We start from the raw sequence: 19,098 nt of genomic DNA, 5'->3' as shown, positions 1-19,098 counted from the left end.
TTTGTTGTGTCAGAGAAACTGGATGTTCTGTTTTCTTAAGAGAGAAAAAAGACTATTTAAAATAATAAATTCAACTAATATCTCTAATATTTGCCTGTGATGGTATTTGGTGACTGATTTCTCCCAGTCCTTAACTCATGAAGCCTTCATTTTATTTCTCTCCCCTGTCCAGGAGTGGAGAGGAGCAAGACAGAGGCTTTGGAGGTGCCTGGCATCCAGCAAAATTACAAAAAATTACTTACTGGATTATTTTCAAATAATTCCAGGATAAATGTAATGGCACTGCTGTTGATTCCCACAAAGAGATTAATGCAAGACAATGCAACATAAGCAGTGCTGGGGATACTGAAGAAAGAAGAAGCAGGGTACATCATGGGAATTACTGCCCATCTGCCATGCAAGAAACAGAAAAAAACTATGATAAATCCTCAGTATTCTCATATCAGTTGGCCTAAAGAAAACACAAAGTTAAGCTTTCTTCCCATCTCAAGTATAACAAAATGGTGTAACCAACTCCCAACCCACCACAGTATTTTCTCCCTAGTTACTACCTAAGATTTTTTTCTGCTTAGTCGTTTTTTGCTATTAAAATGCAGGGCGTAAGACATTGCTGAAACTGAGAAAGCTTAATGCTAGCAAGGTTGCTAACACCCCAGGTATCTTTGCACATTTAAGTGAATTGTACACCAAGAAGAAACAAAGAAATGTTGAATGCTGAAAGACTGTGAATGCAGCAAATGAACAACCACTAAATTCCTACACAAAGTACAAGGAAGAAATCAGCAAACTGAACAAATATATTTTCCTGTACAGGTCACATCTGATGCTTAAAAATGCAAGGCAGGCAGCGACAAAAGAATCTCTTTTGCAGCATGTAGCCAGACAGAGTATGTAAATATCCCATAGAAGAATCTAGTTTTAACCTGTCTTGGATCCACCCAGTTCTATTCTTCAAAGCTGGGTTCCACTAAGTCCCGAGCTCAGCAACATGAAATCATTTCCATGTGAAATACAGGGCCCACCTGCAGCAATAACCTTGGGCACTCACCCATAGAGGAGCAGCAAGGCAACGAGCACAGGGAGATTGGTTGGGGAGGCGTATGCTTTCTTCTTGAATCCAGCAAATATAGCCACAACCATCCCAGCACTCAGTGAATAATTCACCTGCCACAGCACAGGGGGAAGAATGTGTGAGTCTTGAGAAGGGCTGCAAACATATCCAGATCCTACACATCATTCCAAAAGGAGTTTATATTGAGGAACATCAGAATTTGAGTTAGACTAGTCACGCTGAATTTTTTGGATCCACAGGTCCCTGGAAATGAGAGGCCTTAGTACTAAACATATTCCTAAGACATCTTTTATCAGACTGATCATCAAAAATATAACATATATTGTTGTTTCTTAGATTATGATTTGTGAATCCATTATTTCATAGTCTGGCTGCCAGGCTTCCCCAAAAAAGTGGCCATGCAAGGGAAGTAGAGTTTCTAGTGATGCAAACAAGGCTGTGTAAGGATGGCAGAGCTAGTCACTTGAGCCACATTCCTGAGAAGAGGCCAAAGTGAGTATGCTTGCCCACTGCTCCCTTACTCTGTTCAGTACTAGCAGCACTACTCTGCTGCAATGCATGGAATTCCCCATGCAGCATGGAAGGCAGCATTTCCTTGAACTGCTAACATCACTTCATGCCTTTGCATCATGCTGTCAAGGGCAACAGCCAAGCAGAATTCCTGTCAAGGAAGCTGCTGTGAACAGCAGGGAACAAGAACTCTGGGACCTGCTTCTTTCCCTCATTTACTAAAATAATGCTTTGTTTTATCTTCTCCTGGGAGAACACCTTCCAAATCCTGAAGAGTTCTGGGCTTTTCAAATATTGATTTTCTTCTAAATTTTTTCAATTCCATGTTCATGCCTTTCTTACTGCATAATTCCTTGGCCACTTTCTTGCTTGCAAAGGCATGGCCAGAGAACCAGCCCTTGTTATGCCAAAGAATTTTCTCTTTTATGAAAAAGTGGCTGGAGGGAAGCTGAGCCCTGTCTAAACAAGTCTGCACCTGTGGTATAAGTCTTTTTGGAATCACACTGACTATGATACAGTGACCTAAATGAAAATGTCATTTTAGACACACTAGAGTATTTCATCAGGCCTCTAGATACTGTTCCAGCAGGCTGTCAATCTTTCCCACTTAGGTTTCTTGAACATCTTAAAATATGTTTTGGGTCTTCTAGAGGACAGGAGCAACCAGGCAATGAGGCTTTTCCCTGCTGTAGTAAGTTGTACTTCATTATATATATTCAATTGTAACGGCTAAAAATCTTAGAACTATAAAAAATACTGCTTCATTAGGTGACTGAATTGTGCACCTGAATTAATTTCTACATCTGTAATTGGTTCAGAGGCCAGATCCTTAGCATGGTCTCTGAGAAACACTTCAGAGAAATGAATGCTTTGCAATGCTTAGAATCACCTTCACTTGATTCACTGATTTGCCCTCAGCTCATGCACACCCAGGGTAAGCAGGGGCTGTCAGTCAGACCTGCAGTTACTTACTATGTCCCACATGAAGTTAGTTAGCCAGTAGGTAACAGGGCTCACACCACTGACAAACTGGAGATGTTTGGCTTTTGTTACACGTTCTTGGATCAGGTATAAAACAAAACTGGCTGGTATAAAGGACATTGCAAAAATCACACAGATGGCAACAACAGCATCCACTGAAGTGGTCAGTCTACAACAGAGCACAAGAAGGTAGTGTGAGCAAGGGAATGGATGCAATGCAACACTATATTAGCATTTGGGGACTCTGGAGGGTGCTTTAAGATCTAGAAGTAGCAAGGCTGTTTTTTAAGTAGAAGACTTCTCCAGTTTCAAAATGTGCTAGTGTATTTTTCCAAGATGTTTTGAGGACTGTAGCTAACAAATATGGCACCACTCCCTGATCTTTTACTTGCTTTGTATATTTCAGTTTGATAGCCTTTCCTGTGCGGGACATCTCAAACTAGACATTTAGGCACAAGAGCCAAAATGCTCTGGAAGCAGAGAAAAGAGAAACTTAAAAAGGCAAGTTGGAGACAGTTAGATGAAGCACAGTTTTTGCCTTTGTGCTATAATGCAAAGTTTTTGGTTTCGTTGAATTAGGAACTTAATAGGAGAGTGGAAAATCTTGTCTTTTAAGGGATGTCTTTTTCAAGAAATTATGACTTTCAGATTTGGGAATGCACCAACCCTACTACATGTCATTAAAAAATCCACCTGCATGCTGTCCTGGGCACCAAGAGAGTGGGCTGTTAACTACTTGAACTGTAGTCAATTATGGACAAGTTCTCATTCCATTTTTTAATACATGTTTTATTTCAGAAGTAAATATATTGGATTTGGAGCATGAACAAAAATTTCAGAATATTCATGCTTAGGAATCAATAGAAACATGCAATAATGTATATCCAATGGTCATAGCTCCTGTGTGGGATGGGAATGAAATCTCATGTGAATGTAACGAGACATGAATAGATTCTTGCTTAGAATAAAACTTCAGGGAAGGGCCCACCCATTCTGTCAATTGAACTTTCTCCTCAGAGTGTGAGCATGCTGGAAGTTGCAAGTTGCCAGGAGAGGGGTGGTAAAAGCCAGAAGCAGAGCACAAGCACAAGCAAACTTACACAGTGACTTCAGAGAGTTGCTCCTTGGTGAGGTTCAGAGGATGGTTTATAGCAGTGATCCCATGTTCCTCAGGGTCTTGGCCAGTCCTCAGGTTAGCTCTGAGGATTGCATTATTGGCTACATTGAGGAAACTAACCATAGCATGCCAGCCTTTATTGTTAAACCACACCTAAAAGAGCCAGAAATCACAGATTAATTTGTCAGTTACTGTCTTCACTGAACTACAGGAGAAAATTTGGCTGCCTTTTATCTGCTTTGGTGGGCATTGTTAGCAGGGGTGAATCCAGCATCAGGAATACATAGTTCCCAGGCACAGTCCTGCAGGAGGAGCTCACATACTATGCTTTTAAAAGCATTGGACAACTACTGTCAGGGGATTTTACAGAAGCACATTTAAAGATTTAGTGTACCACTCAAAGTATTTAGGACAGCAAGCAGTACTAAGAACATGATTTTAAAGAATCTCACATATGAAATATTATAAATAAGAATTACCTACATTATGGGATATAGCATTAATACAATTTCTAAAGTATAGCATTTCAACTCTTCTTGCATCTGGGAATACCACCAGCAATATTCTCATAATTTGAAGTCTATGTCAAGAAAGACTGTGAGGTAGCAGACTAATGCCAGCAAATACCTTAATATTATCTTCTGTTTCCATGTATTTAAGGAAATTAGGCATTTCTTTAGCAGCAGCCAGTGAAGCTGGTCCCTAAAACAAAACGAAAAAGCTAAATGCTGCAGTAACCATGCTTTAATAAGGGCACAAAAAGCAACCAAACAAAATTAAAAGTCTTGCTTACTCCTGTCACATTCATCATTCGGCCAAGATCGCTTAAAAAATTGACAATTTGATCTCCAGAAACATGAAGGACTGGAAGCCTTCCTCCTATAGAGATTCCTCCATATCTAGTAAAGAGAAACAGATCATCAATAATTCATACTACACACCCATAACTGTACGTTAATGGAAAAACAAAACACTTTAAAAAGACCCCCACTTAATGCAAGTTTAATTTCTATACATCAAATATTTTATATATAACAATTTCTACTCTTTTTTTAACAATTTGTACTGGGTCTTTTTAGGGCCTACAAATAATAGAAGCTCTATAAGTTTCTGAGAGGCTGATGCCAGGATCCTAAGAAAATTATTTAGAGAGAATATTTGGAGAAAACAAAAGAGTGATTTCTACAAAACAAAATCTTTATATCAAGGTAATTGCTATGTAATGGTTTAGACAGCATGGAGGACTAGGACAGCACAGACCTCAGGTGAAATTTCAGATGCTCTGAGAGGAGCAGATATTCACCAATGTCAGTACCAGCCAGTACATTATTATAGATACTACTGTACAAGAGGAACTGAAGTCTAATCCCATATAAAGCAATGCTTGCACATGAAGCAGACATTCTGTGAAGAAAGGCAGTCATCCAGCTGCTATCTTTGAAGGGAAATCCTACCACTGGTGAAAAATGAAATAAGTATGTCCTTCAGGCTAACCAGTTTCTTTCAAAGCTTAGCAACTGCAGAGTAGATATCACACACTGGGATTAGCTGCTGTCTCTACCTAAAGAAGAGAACTAGTGGAATCTGGTTTCTAACTTCTGCTCATGTACAGAGCAGGCAGTTGTGGTTGTTACTTCTGTATTTGATAGGCTGGTGTCTAGGTTTCATCCCACTCAGGTCCCTTCTTTGGAGGGTTTATATTTTTTCTGTGGCACTAAAAAAGCTGTGTCACAGCAGTAGCACAGTATACTGTATTATTGTATTGAACCTTTTCACCACACGGTGCCCATTGGTTTGACTCCTGTAGGTAATAAAGCTCTGATAGCTCCATTGTGAGCCTCTTGCCTTCATCTCCTGCAGGGAGTTCAAACTAATACAATCTCTTGTCTTTATAAGACCCTTCCTGATCCCCAGCCTATTTCCCACTGAAGCCATGTCTTTGTTTTACAATTTCTGCCACAATTCCCCTTGTCCATTTACAGAAACATTGTGAGGCTCCATGGTTAAATACATTGTTCCTTTATTTACTACCTTAATCTGTGAATTGTTTCCTTACCTCTGCTCATTGACCCAGTATTTACTCTTCAAGCTGAAATAGACAAAGAGAATCCCTCTCAATGCACAGAACCAAAGTCAATGATATGTTAAGCTTAAATAAAACTTAAAGTTGAATTCCTATACTTTGCAGACCTCCAGTCTGCTGGTTATTACTTTGAGTTGTGGTGTTGGCAGGACTTTTGGTTTTCCTTGCAGTGTATTTTTGGCTATTTGTTTTCTGACATGATTCATCTTCAACTCATACAGAGATAAGAAAGATTCCTGAAGTGACACATACTGGGCTATTCTAATCCATAATTAATTGATTTTAAAAGATGTATCTAAAGCAATTATGACACATGCTAAGGGGAATTAGTCAAAGGCAGTCAGCACATAGCTAATATAAAGGGAATTTCAGGAACTCTGCTGGGAACTGAAAAAGTAGCAAGGCCTGAATCAGAGATAACAGGCCATGGGCACTGCACAGCTAATTGCCACACAGGCCAGCTGAGGAGCTATCAGTAGAATGGATGTATCCCTGTAACACTGTCCTTTGGCTGCTCTTTAGCACTTCTGGGAAGCAAGTGATAATTAACTCAGGCAGACAGTCACACTAGTGTGGCTACAGTTCTTCAGGGAGACAAGGTAATATCTCTGCAAGGCAGCTCTCCAGAGCTCTGCAGAGGCACCATTTTTGTCACCATTAACACGGCATTCCATCAGCACTGACACTTAGCTCTAAAGGAGAACCTGTTTATACAAATAGTTATAATTGAAAATATTTAAGTCCCCTAAAAACAGCCTCTTCTAGTCCTCTATCAGAAATGTGGACATGGTGCTCAAACCTACACAATACTGTGACAAATCAGGTGTTATGTCATTATTAAAAAGAATTTCATCACCAGGTACAAAATACGAAATATGAAAAAGAAATAGAGATTTATTCCTACCTTCCTTTTATCAAAGTGGGATATGTTTTCACCAGAAAATCTGAAATATTTCTGTGGGTCATATCTTGAAGAATTTCTGTGCTGCGTTGCACTCTCTGGCAAGAAAAAAAACCCTAATCAATCACAAAGAAGTTCAGAGTGTTTTAAGCTCTTAAGTGTTTGTCAGGAAGAGAAAGTCGTTTTGGTTCAGAGAAAATGCTCAGGTTCATAGTATCACTGACAGAGAGTAGGTCAATCACTCGAGGGTCATTTGTAGCCTAAACATCCTTACTTTACTAAGACCTTAGAAGAAATCAAAAAGTTTGTGATGCATGCAACACAAAACAGTTGCATGTCACTCTGAAACAGGTCTTTGCAATGAAGGTCAGGGCTGCTCAAGGCTTTTTCTTCAATCTGAAAGTAGGAAATTTCAAATCAACTCAGGCTCCGGTAAAAAAACCCCAAGCAATTGTGACATTTTTTTCATTCTTTTCTTTCCTCTTTCTCCCTCCTGCCCTTCCCTCCTTTGAAGAAAGGCAACCTTCTAAATAGAACTGTTCTCTGGGGCAAAAGAAAATATTTTTTTAAATTATGGGACAAATAATTCAATTTTTTTATGAATCTCTTCTACATTAAAAGTTTGCAGTTTGGATGAAAAATAGTAATCAACATTAATTTAAATGGGCAAGCTTTTCCTATACCTCTGAAACTGAATTCCAAATTCCAGCAAGTCTTGTTCTCTTGATAAAGAATATACTCGACTCCTTCCATGTATATTAGTATGGCAAGGTACTTAGACACTGATCCCTTTTCCAGCAGTTGCCATGAAACTTTTCTACAAAGATTTATGGCACAAGGACACAACCTGTGGTGGTGGGAGGCCTCCTGCACCTGCAGGGCATTCTGGCAGCATAGTGAGTTTCTTGTGAGTGCTGCACTTGCAGGAAGGTGACGGATTTTCGGGGCTCCACTCTTGGCTCAGCAGGAGGCTGCTTAGGTTAGGATGGACAGCAGGTGTGCTCCAGGCAGTTGGCATGTTATTGCATGGGTAGCTCCTGTGGACAGGTACAGAGCTTCTAGCCGTGCAGAGATAACAGTCCACAAGAACTCACAAATCTACAAAACCACAATGCCCATAACAGATATTCCCCCTCAGCTCTCATCCTGTGAGTTTTGAATAAGAACAATATTTTAAAGTATTTGGTCCACATGAATAAATATAATATCCTCCCACATCTCTGCCAAGTTTACTGCCTTCAGCTTGCAGATAGGACAGTGAAGAAACAAAGGGATTGTGTTTGATCCCTTAGTACTGGAAATCTGCAGTGAACATATCTTTCTGAAGAAACTATCATTTTCCTTTCCCATGCACTATCTTTACTTTTTTTAGAGTTTCCTCTTTGTTTCTGCTATACCGGGCAGAGGAGAGGAACAGGAGAAGAGAGGACAACCAGGAGGATCAAATTGCTGGATATCATGGCTGGGAAAGTGTCAGGAGAACGGGAACAAATATCAAAGCATAGCAAGCCAGTGACAAATGGCTCCAAAGCAGGACTCACAGAGTAAGCAGGTAGGACAACAAAAGGTGGAGCCCTGCTAATGCTGCCCTTGCTTCAGAATGAGAACAGTTTCAAATCATAGACACTGTCCTATTGCCACTTCACAATCTGAGTGATTGCTAAAGTTGTTGCTTCCAAACACACCAATGGGAACTGGAAGAACCTGAAGGGACTCATACATGGAAAGGGCCAAGGAAGCTGTAGAGATCTGGGCCTGAGGTTACTGACATACTGACATAAATTTAAGTTTGCTTAACTCTCAATACCAAGCTGCATGAGCTGGTTTCTAGTCAGTCACATTGAGCACTGTGAATAATTCTTAATCCAGTGGCAGTGTTATCTTGCTTTTTGTTTGTTACTTTTGACCCAATATTAGATACAGCCAACAACACATCTGAAGCACTGGCTCTTGTGAAGAGTCAAGCAAGTACATTCTTGTTTCACTACTCAAGTTCCACTAGAAGTATCCTGCTAGGATCTCATTCAAGAGAAAATAGCTAGCAACTTACAAAAGAGGCTGATTCTTCATACAGCGAATCCCAAATCCTGGTTTATTCAAGAAAGCATGAGTAAGGGAGACCATCTGCTCATTGCCAGGACGTTCATTGCTAAGGGAATAAGATAGGACTTTATAAAATATTTTTTCAAACTATTGTACTGTAATACACATAGCAACTAGAGGAGGACAACCATATGGCAGTACCAACTGCCCCCCTTCAAATGCTGATCATTCAATTGTTTTATTTATTTATGTAAAACCCCGGAATGTTCTGAGATGGTTGAAAGGCTTTGGTTCTTTTCTCCTAATACTAAAGCTGACTTCTGACAAAGTCCAATTGCAGCATTCTTCAAAAAAGGCTTGAATCCTCACTGCTATTCTCTCAGTGCTGTCATAGTCAGGCAGCAGAAGATGAAAAACATATTCTGCATTTTCATTTACCTGGATCTTCTGTTAGATTGGATATGTAACTATAAGTGTTGAGGTCCTGAAATGAGGTGGGAAGAGGAGAATACTGAAGTTAAAAAGACATTTGAAAGACTATTTGTTAGATGTACTAGCAGTTGTATTCTCCAGCTGCACCAATTTCAAGCTATTTTAAATCTGTTGATTCCAGTGAAGTGAATCTTTTCTTACATCACACAGAATGAGAAAATAGGAGTGAGACAGGGCCCCATGATGTTAAACTCTAGGGAGACATAGGTGTATGTGTGACAGATGTACTTTAGGTGTTCCTCTTACCTGAAGAAAGTAAACTGTTGTCCATAGATCCAAGGGTGTAATGTTAAGGCAGGATATTCTCCAAATGGAGGAATAATGACTGTAAGTACTAGAGACAGCAACACAAAACTAGCAGGGAGAACAACCTGTAGGGAACAGAAAAAATTCACATTAGGTTATTGTATAAACATTGTAGAGTGACATTGTACACACCCCATAATACGTGTAAACAAAGGAAGGAAAGCAGGAGCACTCAGATCCATTCTGGTTTAACTCCCAAACATCAACAATTAATTTCCAGCCCTTTTGCTTAAAATTCTGGTTGTCATAGAACTGCATTACATTAAAATAAAACACTGGGCTAATAGTAATAGAATAATGAACTTGGTGCAGTTGGTAGATTCCAAGCAGAAAGAAATAAAAGAGGCAAAAGAGTTGGAATCATAACTGCACTGTTACCCATTTGCAGCATCTCTATTGCTTTCCATAGGGCCATCATTGCTGGAAAGACAGTGTTGAGAATGTTGTGGGAAAGAACCTGGAACAGCACAAGTCAGTCAATACCTGTGCTAGGAAGTCCTTGAGGCTGCGGGAGGCGTGGTGGAAGCGTTTGATGAGCAGTGCTTTGATCTGCTGCTGTACAAGCTGAAAGCCTTTATACTGTTGGGACCCCTTGCCTTCATTTTGATCTCCTGGTTTGCCTACTGGCATTCGAGAGGAGTCACTGGTTTTCAGGGCTGCTTGTTCAGCTGCTTTGTTCTCAGTAGGAGTTTTGGCAAGAGCAGAACCATTTTCTTGAGCATCTCCTACGTTATGATGAGAAGCATCAGAGAAGACACTTTATCTTCCATACATAGAGTAGCACAGTCATTTTAATGAGGTCCATATTTTACCAACCATATATATCCTATCTCAGATTGCTTTAATTACAACTGTTGCACCGTGGTTGTATTTAGTGACATCATATAGGTTAATTCTCCTCTTAGCAGGATGAACAGTTTAATCACCTATGCAGTTTATGGACTAATTGTCAGGAAATTACTTTTTATACAACTGCTAAAACCATTGACATCTGGGTGCTTGACACTCTACTTTTATTTGCATAGTTAAGAACCTCATCCAATCTAAATAGAAGTCTTTCTGCTGACTTAATCTTTATTTTTCAGCTATCATGCCAGGCCCTAAAACTAGATATTTGCTGACAAAATTTATTTTGTCAAGAACACATAAAAGACTGAAAGTTCTGAAACTCCTCTTCATAAAGTGTTCAGAATAAAAAGCAGTCCCAAGAAAAGTTAATCAAATATGGATTTTGGATCTCTACCTGTTTTTTGCATTTCAGGGTCAGCTTCTGCTGTCACTTTTAGGAAAACCTGCCACAGAGAAATGCATTTTCTGGTTAGGAAAAGAATAGCTACAATAACCTGACTTTCAGAACACAATACATCATACTTGAATATAAAAGAAGAAAATTTGGATATATTTTCAGTATTTCATATTATTATCAATAATCAGCTCTCTTAAGAAATACCTCAGAAAATAAATGAACAAAAATACACCAAAAAAAAAAAAAAAAAAAAAAAAAAAGGATGCATTTCAGGCTAATGTGTCTGGCTCCATGAGGCTACAATGAATTAAGGGTTGGATCCTTTCTCTAGGCCTTTCTCAAAGATTTTATGAATGTGCCACAGCTTATAGGACTTGATTTTGAAGGAAATTTTAGGAATTAGGAATTAACTGTTTAAGAACAGGAATAGTCTCAGCAAACATTTTGGGTGCTTATGGTGAGGTCAGCAGGTATTTTAATGTCTGTTACCTCTTCAAGTGGTGTGTCTGAAACTCCAAAACTGCTGAGCCCCAGGTCATCCAAAGTTTCTTCCAGTTCTCTGAAGAGACTGGCATAAGATCGTTGTTTAAAATTTTTATTGGGCAAAAGATAAATGAGCTCCTGACCAATGCTTTCAATTAATTTTGCTTCTGGGATATGATGGTGGATTACTTCTGCTAGCTCATTTAGATCTCCTGTGAAAAGTCAAAAGAGTGTTCATAGAATGAATATTTAACCATATTGAGCATGATTTCAAAAGCTGGTGTTTGCACTAAAAGAGTACTGCTCTATTTCATAACTCACAGATACCTCAGTTAATTCTGCACTAGACTGGGCTATGTTGTTAATTATGCTTTGGAACTTCATAGCAGGAAACTATATCAGGTTTTTTAATAAAGCACAACCAAATCTTCAGGAATATCTACTTAAATTCTTATCTTATGCAGAAAAGCCAAAATTACTTTTTCTTCTGAGAAAGTCTATTTCCTTGCTGTAGATATGCTTCAGTTTTTATTTAAAAATTACACAAAACTCAACACTATGCTTGTAAAGCAAACAAACTTCCATTTCATCATCTGTACTTGAGACCACATATACACAAAAAAGGGTCCATGGCAAGCAAAACCACAAAGAACCCTTATTAAATTCATGTTACAATAGAATACAAATGTTAGACACAAGGACCAAAGAAGTGGGCCCTTGCAGCAGTGATCTTTAAGACAAGATTGCAGCATAACAGGAGACATAGCTATGTGCTGGAATGCTGAATCATCCCGCTTCTTACCATCCAGTTCCAGCTCTGGAGCTCCTTCTTCACCCCTGTGCACACAGCTGGAACAGGAGCAGGAGCACTGAGATCCACAGCTACAAAATGACTAGCATGGACAAGCAAGAGAGCAAAACATTAAAGTCCTTCAGACACACTCAAAACAGGATGTAAAGGCTGTCAATATTTGAACAGCTTGAGCCAATGAAAAATATGTCATATCCAGAGCTGCTTGAATGCACTATACTGAAAATCATCTGAATACTGGATTGACCAATGCAGGAAACATAAATCCATCTGCACAAATCAACTCTAAACTGCCTACAGGATACCTGGGGAATGCAATCAGCAGGGGCCATGAGTGTTCAGATTGTGTTGCCACTAGGACTGGAAGCACTATGTCAACAGAAAGCACCCAGAACCCTACTTTTCAAGCTGTGAGAGGCTGGTTTAGCTATGGACAAATGTAGACTTTTCTGGTGTCTGAGCCATTACCAGACTATCTGATATTTAAAATCAGTGTATTGCAAAAGTTAGAATCAGAAAGACCTGTATATGGACAAAAGCAACCCGAGAGCTGGTGTTGTTCAGCCTGGAGAAGAGAAGGGTCCAGAGAGACCTAAAGAGGGCTACAAATGAACTGGATAGGGACTTACAAGCATGTAGTGATAGGACAAGGGGGAAAAGCTTTAAACTGAAATGGGGTAGATTCAGATTAGGTATTAGGAGGAAATTCTATACTGTGAGGGCACTGGAACAGGTTGCCCAGAGATGCTGTGGATGCCCCACCCTGGAAGTGTTCAAGGCCAGGCTGGGATGGGGTTTGAGCAACCTGGTCTAGTGGAAAGTGTCTCTGCCCACAGCACGGGTTTGGAACTAGATGATCCTTAAAGTCCCTTCCAACCCAAACCATGGGTGTCAAGAGGCACTTAAGTGCTTTTTACCTTGGTGCAGTGCAAGTGTTACTCAGATTAAACATACTACACTCATACTTACTGTAGCCCTTCCCATTTTTGTGGTTCTCATTTTGCGAACAAGGGTGAGATAAAAGCCAGAGCCAAAAGAGTTCTTTAGGAATACAGGAGAGCCTGAGCAGAAGAGTTTCCCTTGGGATATGATGGCTACTCTGTCTCCAAGGATGTCTGCCTCATCCATATGATGGGTTGACAGGATAATAGTTCTGCCTAGAAGGAACAAGGAGGAATATTCAAGGTGTGAACTCTCTCTGGAACTCAAAACTGTGTTTAGCTTTTTGGCAATTATTTCTCTGCACCAAGGTCAGTCCCATGTTTGCTACAACCATTCTGTTCAAAGAATCTTGTTTGCTTGTATTCATATCCCACTACCCATGACAGTTTACACAGGAGGCACATACTGCATCTATGACAAGTTTAAAAAATCCCACCAAAAAAATCAAACAGTTTCTACTCTCAAATCTTACCTGGGCGATATTTCAGCAGAAGATCCCAGATAGATCGCCTGGAATATGGATCAACACCAGAAGTGGGCTCATCCAAGACTACCACTTTTGCTTCACCCACAAAAGCAATGGCAACAGACAGTTTCCTTTGCATTCCACCTACCAGAGGACAAACACAGCCAGGAGTATAATATAAGTTCTATAAGTCATAGGGATGTAATTAAAATTGCTTTTTGGTGTGCAGACAAACTGCTACAAATAAAATTAAACCCATCCTAAGACACATTTCTGCAAAGATAAATTAATAGTAATTTTTCTTCTGAAATGCAAACCAGGTTATTTATACATATATAAATAATACATATTTTCCATCTACACATCGCATTTTCTGCTTCTTGCCAGAAACAAAAGCAGGAAGATATGAGGTTTTCATGTTCTTTCATGAAACTAACCATCTTGTTTTTTTTAGAGTTCCAATCAGGACAAAGTAGTATAACAACAGATGGCTGTTTGTTCAAATCAGCCTTTGAATCTGAAAGTGAGAGTTATTCAAATACACTATGTGCATTTGTACCTTCAGAATGGAAGAAACTACTCCTACCAAATAATACAGTACTATGGAGCACAGATCCATACAGGGGGGCAGAATGACAGTATAGTATTTCATTTGCCTTAAAATAATAGGTTTTATTTTGTTTTGCTTGTTATATTAATCAATTTTTATACATATATTTATATTATTTTAAAACTAATAGCTTCAAGTATATTTGAATTTGTTGTACATTTATTAGACATAGAAGCCTTTAGGGCCAGGTTGTGCCAGCTTTACTATTTGTACAGATCAATTTACTCCTTGAAAAGAAAACATCCTCCCAGTCCACATTGATATGTCAGAATATGGCCTCAAATATGTAACTTGATCAATAATTGCCAAAAGGCCAGGATGGGGCTACAATAACCTAGTCTAGCAAAAGGTGTTCCTGGCCATGAGAAGGGGTTTGAACTAGATAATCTTTAACATCCCTTCCAACCCAAACCATTCCATGATTTTATGAGAGACAAAGAAAAGGCAGCAGGACTAAACATCTTAGAAAATTCTTGTGGGCACCTGACAAATTCTGAGCTTCTTCATTTCTTTTATGAGTGAGGCCCATGTCTTCCAGCATTGTTTCTAGTTCTTGCTCAGCTTCTTCCCTGGATCTTCCTTTCAGTTGAGAATAAAACAAGATGTGCTCTGCTACAGTAAGGCTGTGACAGCAGACAAAAAGGCAGGAAGGCGCATTAAATGAATAAACTGTTTTTATTCACTAGCAGCAATAAATTCACTCTAGCTTTATCTTGCTAAAGGAAGAGAGGTTGCATTACCCTAAAAGATCTTCTTTGGGATCAACACACTTCACTTGGAAGTCATAGTCTCTTTCTTTGCCTTTTCAAAGCAGAACCTGCTACTAAAGGAACAGGTATAGCAGGTATCAAACCATCCATTTATGAGAATAAAATGTAAGAGAGTCTGTTGTTGAGGTAAACACAAACTAACGGAAGTGAAGCTGGAAATTACCAGAGAAGGCAGTAAGTGATTGAATGGTAGTAAGAATTGAGCATAAAAATATCCTGCTACTGCACTGTCAATTTGGAGTTTTTTGCTTTAGTGGTCCTAAATTACAGTGCATGAGCCTCCAGGATAACTCCTGCTAGCCTACAATGCAAAAAAAACCCACCAGGAGCAGTGTTATTTTCCTAAGAAACTTTGTTCCCAGTGAAATGATGCAGGAGATTTCTCCTGCTTTGGCGTCGGGGATTCTCACACACGCAGACTGGGATGCTTCTCCTTGAAGGCAGTCTGGAGTGACACTTACTGGTTGAATAGGATGTTGTGCTGAGGGCACATCCCTAATCTGTGCCGAATGGAGTCCATGTGAGTCTGGATGTCCAGGCCACCAACCAGCACAGTTCCAGACGTGGGAGGGAAGAGGCCTGTCAGTATCGACCTGGGAAAACAAAATGAGGAAATGCCCCCTCTCCTGTCTCTCTGTGCTAGATAAGGAAGCTACATTACATGATTCCACTAGGTGGAGCATGATGACTTCTTACCATAGGCCTTGACGAAACCACCCCAGTGGAAAGCATGTATGTAAGCACTCTTGATGTGCTACAGAGAATCTGATGGATCTGCTAATGTCATTTTTGATACAACTGTCTATATGGTTCTGGCTTCCATCAAGAAACTGTTTTAGTTCAGCATGTTATATCACCCCTAGATATAAATGGGTCTAAAATCAGTAGGCTCAGTAGGATGAAAAAAGAATAATGGTTTGAGGTCTCTGGCCATGCTGACTCATCCCCTAAATCTTTATTTTCTGTAAACTACAAGACCAAATGTTATGTTGTAAACGGGTGGCATCTCTTAATAGATTTGGGTGATTAGTGGATTTTTCAGTCTGAAAAAATTTAAAGCAATAAAAAATTTTGTTTTTATAGAATAAACCCCCCAAATTACAAAACATTTCAGCAGATTAGGATGCTTTTACTTTGGGTTGAACATATTCCTTGTGAAACAATTTAAAAAATCATGAGGCAATTTAAAGTGCCATTGAAATAAAAGTGTTTTAATTGAAAAATCCTAAAGTATTCTGCTGTGAAAAGTCATAATGAAATACATTTAATTCTTTCAACATTTGGTGAACTTGTCACAGATTTATAAAAGGTCTTGTTCACCAATGAATCCTATCTTGCCAAATAAGGTTCTGTATAAAGAAAATTAAACATCCTTGAAGTCCAGCCTCCTGGGATGCTTGGTTTCTAGGACTAGAGAAACATTTTAATCTGGACATGGATCTTGCATGCATGTAGCCATTTTATTTAAAGAGGGCCTGTATTTTATACTTCTTTGAACACAGACCAATAGATGTGACTGACCTAGAGCCAGTCAGAGAAACCAAGAACATGTGGAATATAGTGGCATGCAAATTTTTTCTTTCAACCAGAAATCCTTCTCTTTCTTCACCTATGGCAGTTTGGCCATGGGAAATGAATTCTGGGGGAGAGAATTGCTTCCTTTCCTCTGGACTTTCACTTGTTTGTGTCATGCATGACTTCCCTCCCAGGGCTTTAACTAATCCAGAATATCTCCTTTATGCCTAGGGGCAGCATTTCCCTGTCTGGAAAAGGCCTAATGCTGTGTGTCAAGCCAGCTGCAGGGGTGGTAGAGAGACAAGGGAAGAGTGAAAAGAAAAGACTGCCCCAGCAAAAGAGCACTGTCCTAGATTGCTTCTTCTAAAAGAAGAGACTTACATGGTAGTTGTCTTTCCTGCTCCATTGTGACCAAGGAAGGCTGTGATCTGACCCTCATAAAAAGTAATATTTATCCCATCTACTGCTGGTTTAGGCCTGTTTGCAAAAATCTTCACCAGGTTCTGAATGCACACTCCTGGAATCAATCCTGCTGGCTCGGGCTCAAAGAAGGCATTTACTTGAAAGAGAATAAAAGCACCTGTTTTAATCCTAGTTCTGATGATGACAACACATCAGTAAATGCAGAAGCAATAGCACATACCCAGCATAATAACTGTGTTCCAAGGCCAGATTGTCCAAGTCACACCAGTATAAAACTAAGGCCAGATTTCTAATTGCAGTGCAATTTATTTAGATTTACCCTCATATCTATGAGAGGAGAAGCAGAGCCCAGATTTGTGGTGGTCTGTGGAGAGGTAACTCATTGGGCCAGGGGAAACTGAACATGCTTTCTGTTCTCATTGTGTAGCAGGAAGATTATTGGGAATTGTTTTCTGGAAATACTTAGATAGGCAGAGAGATTACATTAAACAAGCAGCAGGTTGCTTTTCTAGCTGGACTGAAATCTGCCATTCAAATAATCTGCCCAGCTGTGCATTCTTTGACCATGATGCTTAAAAAACCTCCCCCAAACACAAACAAAACACAACAACAAAAAAATTTGCCTTTAATCCTGGTAGGTGAAATTTACCCCATTGCTGAGAACAGGTCAGAATTTAGATAGTACCTAACATGAGCACTACATGAGATAGCTTTCTCTCAGGATTAAAAATGCATTATTGCAAATAGCATCATCAAGACATTTTATTGCATCAGCTTCTAGACAAAACAAACTTCCTTTGAAGTAAATTAAGCCCTTGGGTAATGTGAATTATGGGACTTGAGAAATTGAAACTAAAGACCCTGTCCACTTTTGTTTACACAGAATGCTTTAGGCTTTGTAGAAGGCTTATTTTGCAATTGCAGTTTACTTAAATTGTTCAATACCCAGCAGGCCTGTGTGGAGAGCAGCCAATGTCAGCTGGGCAAAACCAGCCCCACATCTACCAGCAGCTTGTGTGACTGTCATTATTGCCACCAGCAGGACTCAGGAAAAAGTCCCAAATTTGTTGTACATGAGAGAACAGCTGTAATAATCAATATAGAATGGGTAGCACTATTTTAGATAAAATTATTTTTATGAGTTACTTTTCTTTTGACTTGTGAAAAGAATCTAGGTTTCCATTTACCTTGCTGGGACAAATACAAACATCTCTGTATTCACAAAAGTGCACATGGAGTCTGGCTAGATAGTGACCCATATACTGGCAATTGAGGCACCTTCCTTGGTTTTATATGTGTCATAATCTTGTCTTCAAAACTCACTGGCAAGTTATGAGGCAAATTCTCTGATGATCTCCCCCAGTATCTGCTTTGCATCACCTGAAGGACACTGGTGGAAGATTGAGCTCCCTTTTTTTGTGATTCATATTTCTCTATTTTGATCCTACATCCTCATTGTCATTGTACTAGGTGTGCTCTTGGCTTCTACTCATGCCTCCCAGTTCCTGGGTGGCTGAAAGGGAAGACAGGTTTGGTATTTTTTGTGCAGTGACAGGCAGAAAGCCCTTCCTTTGTGGCTGTGGAGCAGCTGGAACCTGGGAACTAAGAAGTAAAGCACCAAAAAGATAAGGCAGTACTAGGAGAAGATTGGCTGAAATAACCTTTAACCTCAGCCTGTCCTTTTCCTTTGAAGTCCTGTCCTGTTTCCATTCACCCTGAATGCATGTTTTCAGTGCCTACGTGAGGAGCTCTGATGACCCCACTTTTATCTCTTGCTTTTCAAGAGAGTCAGAAAGGGCTCAGAGCTGTCTGTAGCAGTTACTTGTGCTACAGAATCCACATGCATTCCTCTGAGCATCTCATACAGAAAACTCCTCTGGCTCACCACAAAAGAAGACATTGGGGCTTGACAACAAGACAGGTCATTCAGGAATTCTTAGGTGATGGCTAATGTCAGCATCAGAAAAGGCTGCAGACAGACACACAGAGCACTTCAGATAAATCCCTTTGAAACCAGCCTTTTCCTACTGATGTAAAATGCACTAAAGATAGGCAAAAAAAAAAAAAAGGGGGGGGAGGGACTAAGAGGGAAGAACATTCCCCTCAATGTATTTTTATTGAAATCATGGCTCTGTTTAATTTTAAAGAGTCAATGTATGTGGCTCTGAGGCTCCCCTCAGCAAGAAAACTAACTTGCCAAAGAAACATCCTGCATTTGTGTGATAAAAAAAAAAGTTAAGGAACTTCTCTGGAAGCCAGCTGTCTTCAGTGCAGTGGCTAAAATATTCTAAGGGATGATGAATGTAGAGGAATAAATAAGAGTCAAT

The 19,098-nt window shown here is 39.6% G+C and overlaps 1 protein-coding gene across 1 annotated transcript in view; it reads right to left on the bottom strand.

The window, feature by feature from the left end:
• ABCA4 (ATP binding cassette subfamily A member 4) overlaps positions 1-19,098 on the bottom strand; it is a 60,022-nt gene that overhangs the window by 7,363 nt on the left and 33,561 nt on the right. Inside the window, exons 19-38 of the mRNA XM_058029999.1 lie at positions 16,730-16,907; positions 15,295-15,426; positions 14,547-14,686; positions 13,460-13,597; positions 13,015-13,202; positions 12,037-12,127; positions 11,241-11,446; positions 10,749-10,797; positions 9,989-10,230; positions 9,446-9,570; positions 8,715-8,813; positions 7,512-7,701; positions 6,668-6,762; positions 5,737-5,769; positions 4,474-4,579; positions 4,308-4,382; positions 3,664-3,833; positions 2,555-2,732; positions 1,049-1,164; positions 243-390 (exon numbers count right to left, since the gene is read on the bottom strand). Coding sequence (XP_057885982.1) covers positions 243-390; positions 1,049-1,164; positions 2,555-2,732; positions 3,664-3,833; positions 4,308-4,382; positions 4,474-4,579; positions 5,737-5,769; positions 6,668-6,762; positions 7,512-7,701; positions 8,715-8,813; positions 9,446-9,570; positions 9,989-10,230; positions 10,749-10,797; positions 11,241-11,446; positions 12,037-12,127; positions 13,015-13,202; positions 13,460-13,597; positions 14,547-14,686; positions 15,295-15,426; positions 16,730-16,907 — 2,699 coding nt within the window. The remainder of the gene's footprint in view (positions 1-242; positions 391-1,048; positions 1,165-2,554; positions 2,733-3,663; positions 3,834-4,307; positions 4,383-4,473; positions 4,580-5,736; positions 5,770-6,667; positions 6,763-7,511; positions 7,702-8,714; positions 8,814-9,445; positions 9,571-9,988; positions 10,231-10,748; positions 10,798-11,240; positions 11,447-12,036; positions 12,128-13,014; positions 13,203-13,459; positions 13,598-14,546; positions 14,687-15,294; positions 15,427-16,729; positions 16,908-19,098) is intronic.

The sequence above is a fragment of the Melospiza georgiana genome, chromosome 9 (assembly GCF_028018845.1).
Source record: "Melospiza georgiana isolate bMelGeo1 chromosome 9, bMelGeo1.pri, whole genome shotgun sequence".
Classification (NCBI taxonomy): Eukaryota; Metazoa; Chordata; class Aves; order Passeriformes; family Passerellidae; genus Melospiza; species Melospiza georgiana.
Note: the sequence above shows the minus strand (reverse complement) of the source record. Positions and strands in the feature narration are given on the sequence as shown.